General features: G+C 52.5%; 1 protein-coding gene across 2 annotated transcripts in view; it reads right to left on the reverse strand.

Moving 5' to 3' along the window:
* The window catches only part of GOLM1 (golgi membrane protein 1), a 51,380-nt gene extending 33,684 nt beyond the window's left edge, over window positions 1-17,696 (reverse strand). The window contains exons 1-4 of one of the 2 annotated variants that reach the window (XM_029055811.2): window positions 17,629-17,695; window positions 4,561-4,663; window positions 3,161-3,310; window positions 1,781-1,960 (exon numbers count right to left, since the gene is read on the reverse strand). In XM_029055811.2, coding sequence (XP_028911644.1) covers window positions 1,781-1,960; window positions 3,161-3,289 — 309 coding nt within the window. In that variant the 5' untranslated portion in view covers window positions 3,290-3,310; window positions 4,561-4,663; window positions 17,629-17,695. Of the gene's footprint in view, window positions 1-1,780; window positions 1,961-3,160; window positions 3,311-4,560; window positions 4,664-17,628 lie in introns of both variants that reach the window. The other variant, XM_029055812.2, reaches the window with a different exon arrangement.
* Window positions 17,697-18,387: the final 691 nt, after the last annotated feature.

Below are 18,387 nucleotides of genomic sequence, written 5' to 3' on the forward strand. Positions count from 1 at the left end.
ACAAAGGAGAAAGCCAGTCGGGCCGTAGGAATGATTCTCATCCGCTGTTGGAGAGCAGAGACTAGTCCTATCGATCGACCAGTCTATCAGCCGTCGTATTTGAGAGCTTACGGCACAGCTGACTGAGGCCCAGGGAGGTGAAGTGACTTGCCCGAGGCCGCACGGCAGACAAGTGGCGGGGTGGGGATTAGAACCCAGGTCCTTCTGACTCCCGGGCCCGTGCCGTCTCCACTAAGCCACGCTGCTTCCCGTGATTCCCATCACTGAATGGAAATCACTGAATATATAATAGAAAATATCGATTAGACGTACATGAAAGAGGAAGCAGGATTAACTGTCGAAATTTCAGGATAAACCATTAGCATTTTCTTCAGCTCCTATCAAATGCAAAATCCTCAACTCGAGACCTACAGAAGGAGAGATTCCTTGGGAGATTAGTTCTCTTCCATCTCTGCCTCAGATCAATATTTTAATATTTTGAGGAATCCACTGCAAAACTACGCGGAGTGGGGGTTGCGAAGGGGGACAGGGAGGCCTAGGGGTATATTTCGGCCTTCCTTATTCATTCGTCCGATCGTATTTATTGAGCGCTTACTGTGTGCAGAGCGCTGTACTGAGCGCTTGGGAAAGTACGACGCAACAGTGAGCGGTGACATTCCCCGCCCACAATGAACTTAGTAGCAGTAGTAAGTAATAATAAGCAGTGGAAAGAGCCCGGGCCTAGGAGTCAGCAGGACCTGAGTTCTACTCCCAGCTCTGCCAATTGCTTGCTGCGTGACGTTGGGCAAATCACTTCACTTCTCTGTGCCTCCATTTCCTCAACTCTAAAATAGGGATACCTGTTCTCCCTCCTACTTAGAGAAACGGCGTGGCTTAGTGGCAAGAGCCCGGGCTAGGGAGTTAGAGGACGAGGGTTCTAATCCCGCCTCCACCACTTGTCTGCTGTGTGACCTTGGGCAAGCCACTTCACTTCTCTGTGCCTCAGCGACCTCATCTGTAAAATGGGGATTAAAACGGTGAGCCCCTCGTGGGACAAACTGATGACCTCGTTATCTCCCTCAGCGCTTAGAAGAGTGCTTGGCACATAGTAAGCGCTTAACGAATATCGTCATTATTGTCATTATTACTGTGAGTCCCGTGCGGGACAGGGACTGCGTCTGACCTAATTCACTTGTACCTAACCCAGCGCTTAGGACAGCGTTTGACACACAGTAAGCACTTAAATATCATTAAAAAAAAATTATCTAACGCTGACTGTGTGCAACACACTGCCCCAAGCACTGGGAGAGAACATATGGTGGGAATTAGACCTAGTACCTGGCCCCGACGGGGCTCACGATGTAATTCATTCATTCCTTCGATCGTATTTACCGAGCGCTTGCTGTGTGCAGGGGACTGTACTAAGCGCTTGGGAGAGTACGACAGAACAATTAACGGACATATTCCCTGCCCACCGTGAGCTCACAGTCTAGAGGGGGGGACGGAAATTAATCGAAATAAATAAATTACAGATATGGACTCGTCTAAGAGCAGAGGGTGGGGAGGAGATCGGCTACAGACACATAAGGCGAGATGAAACAATAAAACCCAACGAGAAAATCAACGGCCGCAGCGGGGCATCGTGGCTAGAGGCACAAAGAGAGGAGAATGCCGGGAGGGAGAGACGAGAAACCGAGGCTGACGACGGCACGGATACCGAACCGCTGTAGAAGGACGCGTCTCAGCCCTCCCCTTCAGCGGCACGCTAGGACAGAGCACAGGGGAACAAAATCGGTCTTGCCTTCTCATCCCGGTACAGCCTGTTGACGTTCTCCATCTGAAAGTTGTGCCTGGACTGGATTTTGTCGATCTGCTCGCGCTGCTTCTCTAGCTCTCCTTGGAATTCGTTCTTTTTCAGCTCCACAGCCCCCCTCTCCGCCGCCGCCCTGCGGACTCGCCCTTCCAGGTCCATTATACGGCTCTAAAACGGAGCGAGCAACTCGGGGTCAAGCGCCAGACCGTCACGGAAGAGGAGGCCGGGCCCGAAGGTGCGATATTACGGAGACCGTATCATTTGATGGCGGCCTTACCCGACCAGGCCCTCATTTCCTCTTCTCCCACTTCCCGCTGCGTCACCCTTCTACTTGGATCTGCACCCTTTCTTCACCCCTCCCTCAGCCCCGCAGCACTTACGTCCATATCCCTCCTTTATTTCTTCACATTAACGGCTGTCTCCCCCTCTAGACTGTAAGCTCCTTGTAGGCAGGGACCGTGTCTACCAACTCTGTTCTACTGGATTCTCCCAAGCGCTTAGTACATTGCTCTGCACATAGTAAACGCTCAGTAAATACTACTGATTGACTGATTGAGCCAGCCAGGCAGAAGATCCCTGCTCTTACTGGCCTTCATGAGAGAGATCTTCCATCTCTTAGAGAAGCAGCGTGGCTCAGTGGAAAGAGCCCGGGCTTGGGAGTCAGAGGTCATGGGTTCGAATCCCAGCTCCGCCAGTTGTCAGCTGTGTGACTGTGGGCAAGTCACTTCACTTCTCTGGGCCTCAGTTACCTCATCTGTATAACGGGGATGAAGACCGTGAGCCCCACTTGGGACGACCTGATTACCCTGTATCTACCCCAGCGCTTAGAACAGTGCTCGGCACATAGTAAGCGCTTAACAAATACCAACATTATTATTATCTCTTGACCGTAAGCTGGCCTTGGGCAGGGACCGTGTCTACCCACCACTGCTTGTGAGAAGCGGCGTGGCTCAGTGGAAAGAGCCTGGGCTTGGGAGTCAGAGGTCGTGGGTTCTAATCCCAGCTCCGCCACCTGTCAGCTGTGTGACTTTGGGCAAGTCACTTGGCTTCTCTGTGCGATCAGTTACCTCATCTGTAAAATGGGGATTAAGACTGTGAGCCCCATGTGGGACAACCTAATTACCTGTACTCCCCGCCCCCAACCACCTAGAACAGTGCTTTGCACATAGTAAGCGTTTAACAAATGCCATCGTTACCCACTCCGTTGTACCGACGATCAATCAATCAACGGCATTTACTGAGCGCTTACTGGAGCTCTGTACTAAGCGCTTGGGAGCGTCCGGTACGACAGACGCCTCCCCTGCCCACAAGGAGCTTACAGTCCCGAGGGACCTAGACTAGAAGCTGGAAAGCCATCCCAAACCCTACCTGAAGGTCCACGCTGCGGGAATTTGCGATCCAGTAGTTGAAACCCAAGACGATCACGCAAGCCACCAAGGCGGCTACGAGGAGAGGCGGCGATTTCATCCCTCGACGCCCGTTCCCCAGTCCCATCATCTCAGAAACCGATCGGGGAATCTGCAAGGTAAAATGAAAAATCCTCCTTCACCGTCCGCTTAGAGGAAGAGTGGGGCAGGGCAGCCTCGTCCATCCTGAAGCAGGCTTGGACGCTGCTGCCGACTTGGTGGCGGGGGAAGAGGGAGGGAGGGAGAAAGAGAGACAGAGACAGAGAGTGCCTTCCAGGAGGCCTGCCCCACTTCCTGCTATTGAGGACGGATGGTAACAACAACAACAATAATAATAATAATAACAATAATTCCGGGATTTGGTGCTCTGTAAAAGGTCACGTAGCAGAATTAGATAATCACATAAGCCTCCTCCCTGGTGTCCTCGCCTCCAGCTTCTTTCCCCTCTTAACTCTCCCCTGCCGCTGCACGAATCACCTTCCTGTAAGCATCACCGGACACACAGTTCTCTTCTCTCCAACACCCAGAGCCCGGGCCTGGGAGTCAGAAGGTCACGGGTTCTAATCCCGGCTCCGCCACTTGTCCGCTGTGTGGCCTTGGGCAAGTCACTTCCCTTCTCTGGGCCTCGTTACCTCATTTGGAAAATGGGGGTGAAGACCGGCGTCGACCGGCGTCGTCCTCTCCCAAGTGCTTGGCACGGTGTTCCGCGCACAGGGTAAGTGCTCAATAAATACCACTGATTGATTGGGGAGGCGGCACGGCGCAGGGGACGGAACACGGGCCTACGAGTCAGAAGGACCTGGGTTCGAATCCCGGATCCGCCACGCGTCTGCTGCGTGACCTTGGCCGAGTCACTTCACTTCTCTGGGCCTCAGTTCCCTCATCTGTAAACTGGGGATTAAGACTGTGAGCCCCATGTGGGGCAGGGACTGTGTTCAATCTGATAAACCTGTATGCACCCCAGGGCTTAGAACAGTGCTTGGCACTTAGTAAGCGCTTAACAAATACGACATATACCACAGTTACTATGAGGCCCTGGGCATTTCCAGTCAGTTACTATGAGGCCCAGAGAAGTGAAGCGACTTGCCCAGGGCCACACAGCAGACCAGTGGCAGAGCTGGGACTAGAACCCATAACTTTCTGACTCCCAGACCCCGGGCTCTGCCCATGCTGCTTTCCCAGCTCTCGGCACCCAGAAGCAAGCTCACTGTGGATTTTCGGAATGGACTTTTGGAGTCTGGTCTTTTGCCAGCCAAAGAGGCCACACCAATAAAACTACATTTTCCCAAGGGATCGGGTCGGGGGGGGGGGGGGGGAACGCTATCTAGCAGAAGTGCGTTTCACTGTGCAAACTATTCTTACCGAATTATTTCGGGCCCCTCGTCAGTGGTCCTTTATAAACGTTTTCAGCATGAAACCTCTCCCGGGAATCCAACCTTCAATCGCAGAGGGGAGGCGGGGGTCACTGAGATGTAGGAAAATGGAAGAGGTATTGGCTTAGGTCCCAGGGAAAGTTATCCAGCTCCAGGAGCGGGAACACAATCGGTGCATTATGTCGCTCATCCTATGCTTTAACCACTAGATTGCATTCACTCCCTGCCAAGCCAGATGGCAGAAATTTCTTTTTAACATTCAGAACTCTCCCTGTGGAAGACTGCACTTCTGCGGTATGTAATAACATGATGGGTCTCCTGACTTGGGTTTAGAACAGACTTCGATGGAATCCAGGGCTAGAGTGCGATAGCTACCTCACAAGGTCTTTTGAAAGAACAGAGCGCCTCAAGAAAGACCTCCGAACTGGGCACCGCGGCTTAAGGATAGAGACCGCCCGGATCAGTTTTCTACACGTTTCCCCATTCCTCAAGACCCTCCAGGGGTTTGCCCATCCTCCTCCGCGTCAAACGGAAACACCTCGTCGTCGACTTTAAAGCTCTCGATCCCCTCGCCCCCCAACCACCTCAACTCGTTACTCTCTTCCGACCCGGCCCGCACACTTCACTCCTCTAATGCCAACCTACTCACTGCACCTCGATCTCGTCCATCTCACCGCCGGCCTCTCGCCCACGTCCCGCCTCCGGCCTGGAACGCCCTCCGTCTTCATATCCGACAGATGATCCCTCTCCCCTGCTTCAAAGCCTTATCGAAGGCGCATCTCTTCCAAGAGGCCTTCCCTGACTGAGCCCTCATTTCCTCTTCTCCCCTCCCTTCCGTGTCATCCTCGCATTTGGATCCGCACCCTCTACTCATTCTTCCCTCACACCCACGGCACTCATGTCCGTATCCGTGATATATTTATTTCTATGAATGTCCGTCTCCCCCTCTAGACTGTAAGCTCGTTGTGGGCTACCAACTCTGTTGGATTGTCCTCTTCCAAGCCTAGAGGGGGACCCGAAAGGCTGGCAGAGGGAGAGATGAGAATGAGGCACAGTGAGCATCTCAAGTGCCTTTTATATGTACGTCGGATGCCTCCCGCGATGTTCTGGGCACAGTGGACGCTCAGCACAGTGCTCTGCTGACGCTGAGTTCAGGTGATGCCGATAATGAGGCTTCATTCACCACCTGGTCTTTTGGAACCCTGTCTGATGAGCTGAGGGAAGCAAGTCAATACTATTAATTGGTACAATAGATAGGAAATCACTGGAAAATGCCATGCTCCTCATTTTCTGTGAAATTTTTCAATGACCCAAAGTTACAACTGACATTCCTGAATCTGAGCATTCACGTTTAGCCCAGTTTTTAGGAAATAGCTATCGGATCATTTTGCTGACAGCAGTGCAGAAGAAAGCCACGTAATTTGACTGGAATGTAAAAGAGCAGACATCCATAATCCTGCAACGGGATTCCATATGGGCTCTTTCGGGTTTCCATAAAAAGATGCCTTTTATACTCATTTTAAAACTCTTACATATTTATATATATATATATATACATATATATATATATATATACATATATACACACACACACACACATATTTGCCTCAGTTCCCACATCTGTAAAATAGGGGTGAAGACCGTGAGCCCCATGTAGCACGCGGACTGCTTCCAGCCTGATGAGCCTGGATCTACCCCAGCGCTTAGGACAGTACCAGGTACATAGCAAGTGCTTAAGAAACACCATAAAAAAAAATTTGTCCCAGTTTCCTGAGGAGTTGGAGACCCCAGAGGTCACCCAAGAAGTTGTGGAACTGGGGAGGCGACAATTTAGAAGTGGATGATCATTCGGAAACATCTTTGTCCAGTAAGGACCGATCCTCTGTATAATAATGATAATGATGGTATTTGTTAAGTGCTTAACTATGTGTCAGGCACTGTACTAAGCGCTGGGGTTGATACAAGCAAATCAGGTTGGACACAGTCCACTGTCCCATGTGGGGCTCACAGTCTCAATCCCCATTTTACAGATGAGATCACTGAGGCCCACAGAAGTGAAGTGGCTTGCCCAAGGTCAAACAGCAGACAAGCGGCCGAGCCGGGATTAGAACCCATGACCTTCTGACTCCCAGGCCCGCGCTCTAGCCAGTACGCCATGCTGCTTTCTGTATCACAGCAAGGCGGCGGGACAGATGAAGTGGCTTCTTCACCGTCGATTAAGATTTGGAGATGAAAACACCTTGCAAAAATTGTCAAGAAAGCCGATGAATGTATATAGATAATAGAAGATGACGTTAACGGAGAGAGGGGTTCAAGGGTGGTCAGAAGGAGTTAGCCAGCTACAAGATGCTTGAAAAAGAAGCAATCGACGGCAGAGCACCGTACTAAGCGCCGGGGAGAGTCCAGTTCAACAGAGTAGGTTGACACGTTCCCTGCCCACGACGGCTGCTGATCAATCAAAGCTGGACAGATTCTCCACTAAAGTTGAAAAACTACTACCAGGCTCAGCAGCAAAAGTTTCTACTCTCATAGCAAAGACATTCAATAAGAATTACAACTCCGTTTATGTACTGAATAAAAATTCAACCCACAGTTTAGTGACACTTATCACCATACTATATAACACGTATAGAAATTTCATATTTTCTTTCCAGAGTCTCTGGGATACTAATTGAATACCATCTAGGTCCACGGGTAAACCTACCCCACGATACAACCATATTTTCAAGAAGCATAAGCCAGTTGGGTAAACCTATAGCTGGGATTTTGGAGGGGCTCTGTTGCCATGATTTCAAGGGTGAGACACTCTTCTACAAGACCTAACATTTCATCTTTTCACAGCAGCAAGAACTAGCTTTTTCTTGTAATAATGGCATTTGTTAAGCATTTACTATGTGCCAAGCACTGTTCTAAGCACCGGGGGGGTGGGGGGGGGCGGGGGGAGACAAGGTAATCAGGTTGTCCCACGTGGGGCTCATAGTCTTAATCCCCATTTTCCAGATGAGGTAACTGAGGCACAGAGAAGTTAGGCGACTTGCCCAAAGTTATACAGCTAACAAGGGGCTGAGCCGGGATTAGAACTCATGACCTCCGACTCCCAAGCCCGGGCTCTTGCCACTGAGCCACGCTGCTTCCCTCTGTCTCCGGATTTAGGAAATGGCAGCTGTAAATCGGACTCTCCCTTATTGCAGGCCCATCTCCTCCAAGAAGCCTTCCCTGGCTAAGCCCCATCTTTCCTCATCTCCCACTCCCTTCTGCGTCGCCCTGACTCGCTCCCTTTATTCATCCCCCCTCCGAGCCCCACGCCACTTATGTCCAGATCTCTCATTTATTTCTTTCTATTCATGTCTGGCTCCCACTTTAGACTGTAAGCTCGTTAAGGGCAGGGAATGTGTTTATTGTTCTATTGTACTCTCCCAAGCGCTTAGTACAGTGCTCTGCACACAATAAGCATTCAATAAATATGACAATGAATAAATGAATGAACGAATAAATGGGAGCGAGCCGGGGGAAGTCGGTGGCAGCGATGGAAGAGGCGGGAGGGGGAGCAGACTGTTTCTTCCTACTCAGACTGAGAGCTTCATGTGGGACAGGAACCGTGTCCAACCTAATTAATTTGAATCTACCCCGACGCTTAGAACAGTGTTTGACACATAGTAAGCGCTTAACGAATACCATGAAAAAAATTAAAATTCACAGGGGGAGGTGCCGGGAAAGGCCCCGACCGGAGCACAAGTCCCGGTGGAGCGGATGGAGTCCGGGCCTGGGAGTCAGAAGGTCACGGGTTCTCATCCCGGCTCCGCCGCTTGTCTGTTGGGTGATCTTGGGCAAGTCACTTCATTTCTCTGGGCCTCAGTTACCTCATCTGACAAATGGGGATCGAGACTGTGAGCTCCATGTGGGACAGGGACTGGGGCCAACCCGATTTGCTTGGATCCACCTCAGTGCTTAGAGCAGGGCCTGGCACACAGTAAGGGCTTAACAAATGCCGTCATTATTATTATTATTATTATTTTTAGCTAGCTTGACGTCCCAAGGAGTGGACTGTGTTGCCCCCCAGCCGACACACGCCCCCTCCCCGACCAGTTCCCCAAGGCAACTCGGGGGCCCTGCCTTTTCAGCTGAAGCCCCAAGTGATAGCGGGGGAATCCAATCCGTCACCAAGACCTGCCGGTCTCACCTTTATAATATCGCCAAGATCCGCCCCTTCCTCTCCACCCAAACGGCTATCTTAACGGCACGGCCTCTCATGATATCCCGGCTGGATTATCGTGTCAGCCTTCTCTCCGATCTCCCTTCCTCCCGTCTCTCCCCGCTCCGGTCTGTTCTTCACTCCGCCACCCGGATCATCTTCCTGCAGAAACGCTCTGGGCATGTCGCTCCCCTTCTTAAAAACCTCCGGCGGTCGCCCGTCGACCTCCACACGAAACAAAAACTCCTCACTCTGGGCTTCGAGGCTCTCCGTCACCTCGCCCCCTCCTACCTCTCTTCCCTTCTCTCTTTCCACCGCCCACCCCGTAGGCTCCGCTCCTCCGCCGCCCACCTCCTCGCCGTCCCCCGTCCTCGCCCGTCCCGCCGTCGACCCCCAGCCCACGTCCTCCCGCCGTCCCGGAACGCCCTCCCTCCTCACCTCCGCCGAACTCGCTCTCTTCCCCTCTTCGAAGCCCTACTGAGAGCTCACCTCCTCCGAGAGGCCTTCCCAGACTGAGCCTCCCCTTTTCCCTCTGCTCCCTCTGCTGGCTCTCTCCCCCCCGCCCACCTCCCCTCAGCTAAGCCCCCTTTCCCCCCCGTTTCTCTCTGCTCCTCCCCCTCTCCCTTCCCCTCCCTTCAGCACTGTGCTCATCTGCTCATTTGTATATATTTTTATTACCCTATTTATTTTATTAATGAGATGTACAACCCCTTGATTCTATTTATTGCTATTGTTTTTGTCTGTCTGTCTCCCCCGATTAGACTGTAAGCCCGTCAATGGGCAGGGACTGTCTCTTTCTGTTGCCGAATTGTACATTCCAAGCGCTTAGTACAGTGCCCTGCATATAGTAAGCGCTCAATCAATACTACTGAATGAACTGAATGAATCCTGAGGGTAATGGCCCAGTCTCACCTAGCTATGGCATAAAATGCGCTACCATCCCCAGAGACAGGTGCAGTACTCAACCTGTGGAGGTTGAAACTTGCTCAGAAAAGTCTCCGTGTTAAGGGGTTCCCTTTAAGAAAAAAAGAAAGCTTAGGGAGGCTAAAGCTATAACGACTTTACAGGGCAAAAGAAAACACATTAAATTCCGGTCACACCTTCCCATCTGGAATATGCCAAAGGTTCAAAAGTACATGTTTTTAAAGCATCAAGCCAATAGTCCACTTGGATTTTAAGTTTTGTCCCTACTGATCAGGATCTCCTCCAATAAATTTTGAATTTATTAAAAGTACTGTGTGCTTAATGGTGTTATCTATTGGGAAACTGTCCATGAGGTAATAATGCAAACAACTATAAGTTCTATAAAAAAAAACAACAAAAAAAATTAACCCAAAACCAAACACGCACCCCCTCCACCCCCCCCCCACCCCCACATGGGGGAAATGGAATGTTTTGAGGGCACTCTAATTTTGTGCCTACAATATGAACTTCCTGCAATTATATCCACTCCCAGAACTTTTGCATCTGCCATAAATATCACAAACCCTTTGGAAACCAAATAGCTTAGCTGCAGACTTGTCTAAACACACGGTCACACCTGTAAAAGTACACAGCCTGATCTGCCAAGGAGGTGGCGATTACCTCACTCAACGCAAAGAGACTTCCTCCCCAAGCCTCTCTGTGATCAGGTCCCATCCCAATCTCACCCCCCCATAATGGCCTGACATGGCACCTACTCTTGGGGAAAGAAACTTGATAAGAATTGGCTTTCGAGTTCAAATTTACGAGGGACAGGAAGAGAAACAAGTTTAAGAAAGGAAGCTGGAAAAAGCCTTTGTTAGAAAGGGGTGGGCTCAGAGGAAGGATGCTAGAAGCTTGAATAGAGAGGAAGGAATTTCAAGAGACAAAATGACGTTTGGGGTTAGTGCCACGTGAGATGGACCAAATTTACTACTGGTTTAGGATGTTCCAGAACAATCCCCACAGTGACTTGAGGATAGTTTAAGAACTACTCTGAGCCTCACTTTTCCCTCGGGTCCACCGGCGATACTATTGGCCACTTGACTGGTGGCAGCGAGAATACCAGCTGTAAAGTACTTTGGCTCCCCTCAGGGTCACGCCTGGAGAGTTTCCAGTCCTCTACCAGTCTCCGCTACGGGAGGAGGGGGAGTCAAGCGGAGCACGGGGTTCTGCGAGAATACCACCCCCGCATTATAGACAACAGGGTGTGCTGCATTTTGCTTCCGTACGAATGACCCAGATTGTGCAAGCAGATTTCTAAAAGATGTTTGGGAAAATTGAGTTGGCTAAAATGGCGTTTCCCAGAGTAAATCAATCCACTAGAAGAAGAGACTTTGGGAGAACGGATTACGCACCTAGGATAGAAACTCTCCTCTCCGGAAGGGAGAGAAATATTTACTCTGAGGTCAGGACCTCTAATAGCTCGATCTGTGTGAGCTGGGCCATAGGAAGTTATTATAATAATATAGCATTATGTAATCATCATCATCATCATTATTATTCATTCAATAGTATTTATTGAGCGCTTACTATGTGCAGAGCACTGTACTAAGCGCTTGGAATGAACAAGTCGGCAACAGATATCATTATGGTACTTGTTAAGCACTCACTATGTGCCAAGCACTGTTCTACGCGCTGGGGTACATACAGGTTAATCAGGTTGGACGCAGTCCCTGTCCCACATGGGGCTCACATTCTTAATCCCCATTTTACAGATGAGGCAACTGAGGCTCAGAGAAGTTAAGGGACTGGCCCAAGGCCATCCGCCGGACTTGTGGCGGAGCCAGGATTAGAACCCAGACCCTTCTGACACGCAGGCCCATGCTCTATATCCATTAAGCCACGCTACTTTCTGGTACTCCTCCTGGTACTTCTCTTCTACCATAGTACTTGTTAAACGCTTACCGTGCCAAGCACTGTATTAAGCGCTGGGAGTAGATACCTTGTATCCCCCCACAGCTTGGAACAGTGCTTGGCACATAGTAAGCGCTTAACAAATGCCACTATTATTGTTATTATTATACAATATCATCAAATCGGAGACAGTCCCTGCGCCGCATGCATCTCACCGTCTAAGTAGGAGGGAGTAGGATTTAGTCCCCCTTTTACAGATGAGCAAACTGAGGCATTGAGAGGAGAAGTGTCTTGTCCAAGGTCGCACAGCAGACGAATGGCAGAGCCGGGATTAGAACCCAGATCCTCTGCCTCCCAGGCCCGTGTTCTTTCCACTAGGCCACGCTGCTTCCCTTGAAGTATCCAGCTTAGTTGAAATAATTTCACTTTTGCCCTTCTGTCCTATCTTATGTTATAGAACTTGTTAAATAAATTGTAGACTGTTCAAATAAACACTGATAATTCAGAGAGGGACACGATCTTGTTTGCCGAAGGAGAAGCATTCCAAAGAAAATATTCTCTCCGAACTCCAAGGAGGACAAAGAAAACTAAAACCGGGCTGGCCAATCTCTCTCCTGTTACCTCCTAACAGGAACTGGGTCATGGACTCCATTTCTGACAACTGAGAAAAACCAGTTGCTCAAGAGGAAGTGCAAAGGCCAAATCAATAAGCAAAGAAAAATGGTGACACCCTAACTTCAAGGTTCTGGAGGCTTTTAAGTCCTGGAGACAGAGCTCTTCATTTTCTTTCAAGACTCGAGACCGGGCTCTACCCTATCCAAAGCTGGCTGTTAAAACTTCAAAGGGAATAAATGGCACACTCCCATTGGGAGTTGCTTGCAATGGACGTCCTCATCTTCTACTTCCCCCTCTTCCTCCCACCCTCCACACACACACACACCCAGAAATTCAGACACACACCTCTCTCTCTCTCTTTAACAATGGTGAAATCTTCTTGCATTTGGCTCATTTGCTGACCAAAATCAAGGCACGTGACTGAACTTTGAAGGACTGAGACTCGGAGGGAGAAAGGACGTCCCCTTCAAATGCCCCAGTTAATTTATCCCGATCCGGGAGTACGGCCAAACACCCGCTGGTCGGATCCCAGCATGGAAATGGGGTTTCTATTCTATCTTCCCCCGCCCCTAGACTGCCAGCCCGTTGTGGGCAGAGGACGTGTCTGCCGACTCTGTCGGACTGTCCTCTCCCAAGCACTTAGTGCAGTGCTCTGCACAAAGTAAGCCCTCGATACAGAGGACTGATTGACTGGATCCAAGGACACCATCCAGGTGAAGGATCCAACTTTTCCTCCCGATTTTCCAGACTCCCGCTCTTTCTCAAACTCTGAGAAGAAACCGTATAGGAACCTGCCCGGGGTCTCTCACCGACATAACCTTCTCTCTCGTCTTAATCTGAGGCGCAGTTGGTGTCGAAGGAAGAGTCTGTGTCCAGCCCCAGTTGCTTGCATCTACCCCGGCGCTTAGTACGGTGCCTGGCAGAGAGCAAGCTCTCAACAAATACCACAATTATTAATTATTACTCTTATTCAACTTGAATAGCCTCTACGGACCTATTTCCCTCTTGGGGCTTTTAGGTATCTCGGCCCTTCTGCTCTTTTGGTTCTGCAGGTTCAATGGTTTCTTCCTCTCCCCCCGCCCGCTTCAGTGGGTCCGTCCCCTCGGTGTGCTGAAGCGAGTAGGAAAATGAAAGCGACCGTCACTCTAACCCACAGGAGCAGAAGAATCAAGTCAGCTTTTCTCTTTCATTTTCACCTCTCCTCGGACACCTCTGACCGACGTGGGGTGCTCTTTGTTTCTGTCGCTATTTTCCCATTTTATATTCTCTTAAAAGTAGACATCATTTACCCAAAGGAAAGATAACAGTTGCCTTGTTCGCGTTGCAGAAGAACTTAACGCGTTGAATCGACAAAGGACCGGGAATCGGGGGAAAAAGAAAAAAGAAATGAAGATACGCAAATTCCTAAATAGCATTCAGAAGGTCAGCTCGGCTATTTCATAAAACTAGTGGGCAGTCTTGGAAAATTAAACGGGTCAGACAGTCAGTCGGCAGCATTTATAAGAGAAAATTCTCTCCTCGTCCGTGACCCTGAAAGAGCCCGTCAAGTGGAAGGAGCTCAGGACACACCGGTTAAAAAAGACCTACGGTAATATTAACCGGCCAGACTGAATTCAAAGCACCAAAATCGGGGCAAGTCTTCCCGCCGGGTTCTGACACGGAGCAAATCCACGTTAGAAGGGAGGCCCGCAGCCTGATTTCACCAGGGGGGCCGCCGAACCGTCCGCCACGCCAGTTCTCTCGTTCCCCACTTTGCTCGTCAGATGTCTCATTACCGAGCAGATCACGCTTCCGACTGCGCCGGGTGGGCCATCCATCTCTGAAAACGGGCCAACAGGCCCAAACCGTGAATGTTAGCACTGTTGGAAACACTGATAGACCTCACCACCACCACCCCCCCGGCAATTTGGTTGGAGAGAAGACTTGGTTGGCGGTCCAACTGTCGGCCTGATAGTCTCGCCTTTAAGGGCAATACACGGGTCCGTTCCGGTATCGGAGGCAACGGCAACCTCCTGGTAAAAGTCAAGGGTGGGGAAGGAGACGTATTCCCCCAGGAAGGGGGAAGGGCGGTGGAGCAATCTTTCTTCACGAACGGACTGAACAAGCAGCGTGCCCCAGCGGGAAGAGCAGAGGCCTGGGAGTCAGAGGACCCGGGTTCTAATCCTGGTTCTGCCACGTGCCTGCTGTGTGACCTTGGGCAAGTCACTTCACGGCGCTTCGGTCTCCTCGTCGGTAAAACGGAGATTCAATCCCCGTTCGCCCTCCCCTCTGGACCGTGGGCCCCACGTGGAACGGGGTCCGTGTCCGACCGGATTCTCCCGTATCTACCCCCAGCGCTTAGCACGGCGCTTGGCACATAGTAAGCGGTTAACAGATATCGTCATTATTATTATTTCCCTGAAATAACTGTAATACTTATCCTTGTTTGACAATCAACTTTATTTCCTTTTTAAAAAGGCAAACCACAGAGGGGGTTTCAGGGTTTTTCCCCTAAAAATGGGAGAGATTTTTGGACGGTGGGGGGCGAAAACTGAGTTTCAGGAAACGCTTCCCCCGTCTCCCACCCCCAAAAAAAGCTTCCCTAAGGTCTTCATAATGAGTGGAGAATAGGAAAATCAAAGAGTAGAGAAAGGAGGAGTGACACTCTAGACCCGTAAGCCCGTTGCGGGCAGGGGACGTGACCGTTGATTGCTGTGTCGTCCTCTCCCAAGCGCTTAGTACAGTGCTCTGCACACAGTAAGCGCTCAATAAATACGACTGAATGAATGACACCATGACAGCTTTACCGATGGCAGAGGGAGGGGGAGATCTTTGCGTCTCATACCCAACGAATTCCAAATATGGTTCTTCTCCTAGGTACCACATGGAAAGAATGCTTTCCCATCCCTCCCACACGCCCCATCTGAGTCTCTAGTGTCCCTCATCTTCCCATCTTCCCTGTTGCTTTATCCTTATCGCTGTTAGGCTGAGCCAAAACTACTCTAAAAGGGATACTATGCTCTCAGTTGTCATCGTCGGCTTCCATTTGGTCAAAGCGCAGCTCCTTTGACTTTAAAAAGGGATATAATCTTTCCAGTTGTTAGCACTTGCCTCTACTGGGTCCAAATGAATTTTCTTTTATTTTACTTGTTTTCCTTGGCTTCTAATGCAAGTAAAAGCCACCACAGCAAACTTTTACCTCACGCTGAAACTTCCCATCATATGGATCTTCAACGAGGTCAGTATTACTTTCTCCCGGCTCTGGAGAAGAGACGTGTACGAGACATTTACGGACCGACATCCATTCATTCAGTCAGTCAATCGCACCGTACTGAGCACTTGGGAGCGCGCGATACAACGATAAAACAGACATATTCACATTCCCTGCCCACAACGAGCTTATACTTATAAAACGGAGCCCTGCCCATCCAAATCACCCTCATGCTGTTTTACTCTCCTTGACCTCCAAAAATAAATATGTGAAAAGGGTAGCTCATTACCTTTAAATAGTCAGTCTCGCAGCAGTTTGATGCTAGAATCAAAGTTAGCGTTCGTTCCCCACCGAAAACGGTCTCTCTTGCTTCCCAGTTGCCCGCGCGAAACCTGACGAGGATGCGACTTTTAATCTCTCCCAGTCTTTTAGACTGCGAGCCCGTTGTTGGGAAGGGACTGTCTCTATCTGTTGACGAATTGTTTCGTCCAGTGCTCCGCACACGGTAAGCGCTCAATAAATACGACCGAACGAATGAATGCGACATCCTCTCAGCAGTAGTTCCAACTGCACGAGGATTCCGGTCCCTACTCTTTGGACTCAAGTCTTCCCTCTCGAACGGTCCTCTCCAAACCATCCGATCCGGCCCTCTCTCGGAACCATTTTTCTGTTTCGTCTCACCCGTGCTCGGTCGATACCGCGAAGGGTTCCGCTTCTTAAATACAGTCAACATAAGCGATAAGAGAAGAGATCGGGAATGGAAAGACGGGATGGGCCGGCAAGAGATCTAGGGGGAGACGATCGCCCGTACGCGCAGTAGTAGCCATACGCTCTACGGGTATGCATCCGCCGCGGTAGAAAGATATGTAAATACCGGAAAGCCTCAGGTCGGCCGCGCCGCAAGCGACGGGAGCAAACGAGAGAACGTAGCCCGGACGCGAAGCTCCGACTCGCCAAGCGTAGTAGAAAGGGATCGAACCTAAGCGATTTACCCAGACCGACCGGCGTGCGTTCTTCTTCGGCATTCACACGACGTACGGCTCCCGGGCCCCAGATACCAACGGAACAGACAGAGGGCCGCTCGACGTAGAAGGCCACGCGGGCCGTCTTTACAAATCTAGGAACCGCCGGAAGTCTCTCGGGGGAATCCGGAAAGGCCGGAACGGCGACGCTTTAAACGGCCATCTCATCAACGATCGATCGGTCGGATTTATCGAGCACTCACTCCGTGCCATCTAGATATCCGTAGATATCTGCGATCCGCCGACCGACCTACGGTAACGCCCGTCTCCCCCTCCGGACCGTGAGTCCGTCGCGGGCGGGAACGCGTCCGCTCGTCGTTCTCCGGCGCCGTCCCCAGCGCCCGGTACGGCGCCCCGCACACGGTCGAGCGCGTAACGACCGCCGCGGTGTCGGTTAAGGGCCGACCGCGCGCCGGGCGCCGTACCGGGCGCCGGGGCGGGCTCGCGGTCGGACGCGGTCCCCGTCCCGCCCGGGGCTCCCGGCCTCGATCCCCATCTCACCGAACACGACCCGACGGACGAGACGGGCGCCGGGCGCCGTACCGGGCGCCGGGGACCACGAGACGGACGCCTCCGGGACGTCACGCGGCCCTCGACGTGACAACGAGAACGAGGACGACGGGGGCCCTCCGATCCTCCCGTCTACCCGGCCGAGGTCCTCGGGTCGCGGGCCGTCGAGGGCGGAGCAGCCCGCTCCGAATCGAGCGGGATCGAAACTGGGCGGGCGCCGTCGAGGAGACGAGGCAGGGGCGCGGCGGGCCGGCTACGCGAGGAGGATCCGGGTTCCGATCCCGCCTCGCCCGCTCGTCGGCTGCGTGACCCGGGGCGAGCCCCTCCGCGGCCCCGGGCCCCGGGCCCCTCCTCTGTCAAACGGGGCTGGGACGGGGCCCGCGGCCGACCCCGTCGTGAGCGCTCGACGGACATCGCGATTCTGACGATTTGGTTTGCCACCCCGGAGGGGGGCGGTCAGGCGAAACTTCGGCTCTGCCTGAACTGGGGCGGGCAGCCTCACCCACCAAGCGGCGGCAAGATGTCACCTCTTTACGTTGACCGAGATCTGCTGGAGGGAGGAGACGGGGGTGCGGGCGGGAAGGACCCCCACCCCAGCCGCCCCGAAAGCAAAGGGGTCCCACTAAGGCGTCGCCCCCCGCCCCCCACCCCGAAGACTTCACCCAGCCCTTTCGGGGGTGCGCGTCTCCTCCTCCCCCCCCCCGGGCTCACCTCCGCGGGGGCCCGTCTCCCCGCCGGCCGCCGCGGGGCCGCTCCTCTCCCTCGCCTTCCCCGCGGACCGAGCCGGCCGGGGGAGGGGGCGGCGGGGCCGGGGGGCGGGGGCCGGGGGGCCGGGGCCCGCCCCTCGCCCGCCCCTCGGCCCCGGGGCCCCGCCTCCGCCCCGCCCCGCCGCAACGGGACCGAGGAGCCGGGAGGAGGAGAGGAGGGGTGCGGAGGGAGGAAGGGAGGAGGAGGAGGGGAAAGGAGGGGAGAAAGGGGAGGGAGAGGAAAGGAGGAGGGAGGGAGAAGGAGGAGGGAGAGAAAAGGAGGAGGAGGGAGGGGAGGGAGAGAAAAGGAGGGAGGGAGAAGGAGGAGGGAGAGAAAAAGAGGAGAGAAGGAGGAGGAGGAGAAAGGAGGGGAGGGAGAGAAAAGGAGGAGGGAGAGAAAAGGAGGAGAGGAGGAGGAGGAGGAGGAGAAAGGAGGGGAGGGAGAGAAGAGGAGGAGGGAGGGAGAGAAAAGGAGGAGAGAAGAAGGAGGGAGGGGAGGGAGAGAAAAGGAGGAGAGGAGGAGGAGGAGGAGGGTAGTCGACAGCCAAGCCCGGGCCCCCAGGTCTTGGGGAGACCAACCGGAGGGAAACCCTCGGGTGCCTCTCGACCGACCTCACCCCGAGGGCCACCCCGTCTCCCAAACCCCTCGGCCTCCTCCCGCTCCAGCAGCGTGTGGTGAACCCAGGGAAAGAATGGGGGGAGGGACGGGGGGGAGATAGGGCCA

The sequence above is a fragment of the Ornithorhynchus anatinus genome, chromosome X5, assembly GCF_004115215.2.
Source record: "Ornithorhynchus anatinus isolate Pmale09 chromosome X5, mOrnAna1.pri.v4, whole genome shotgun sequence".
NCBI lineage: Eukaryota > Metazoa > Chordata > Mammalia > Monotremata > Ornithorhynchidae > Ornithorhynchus > Ornithorhynchus anatinus.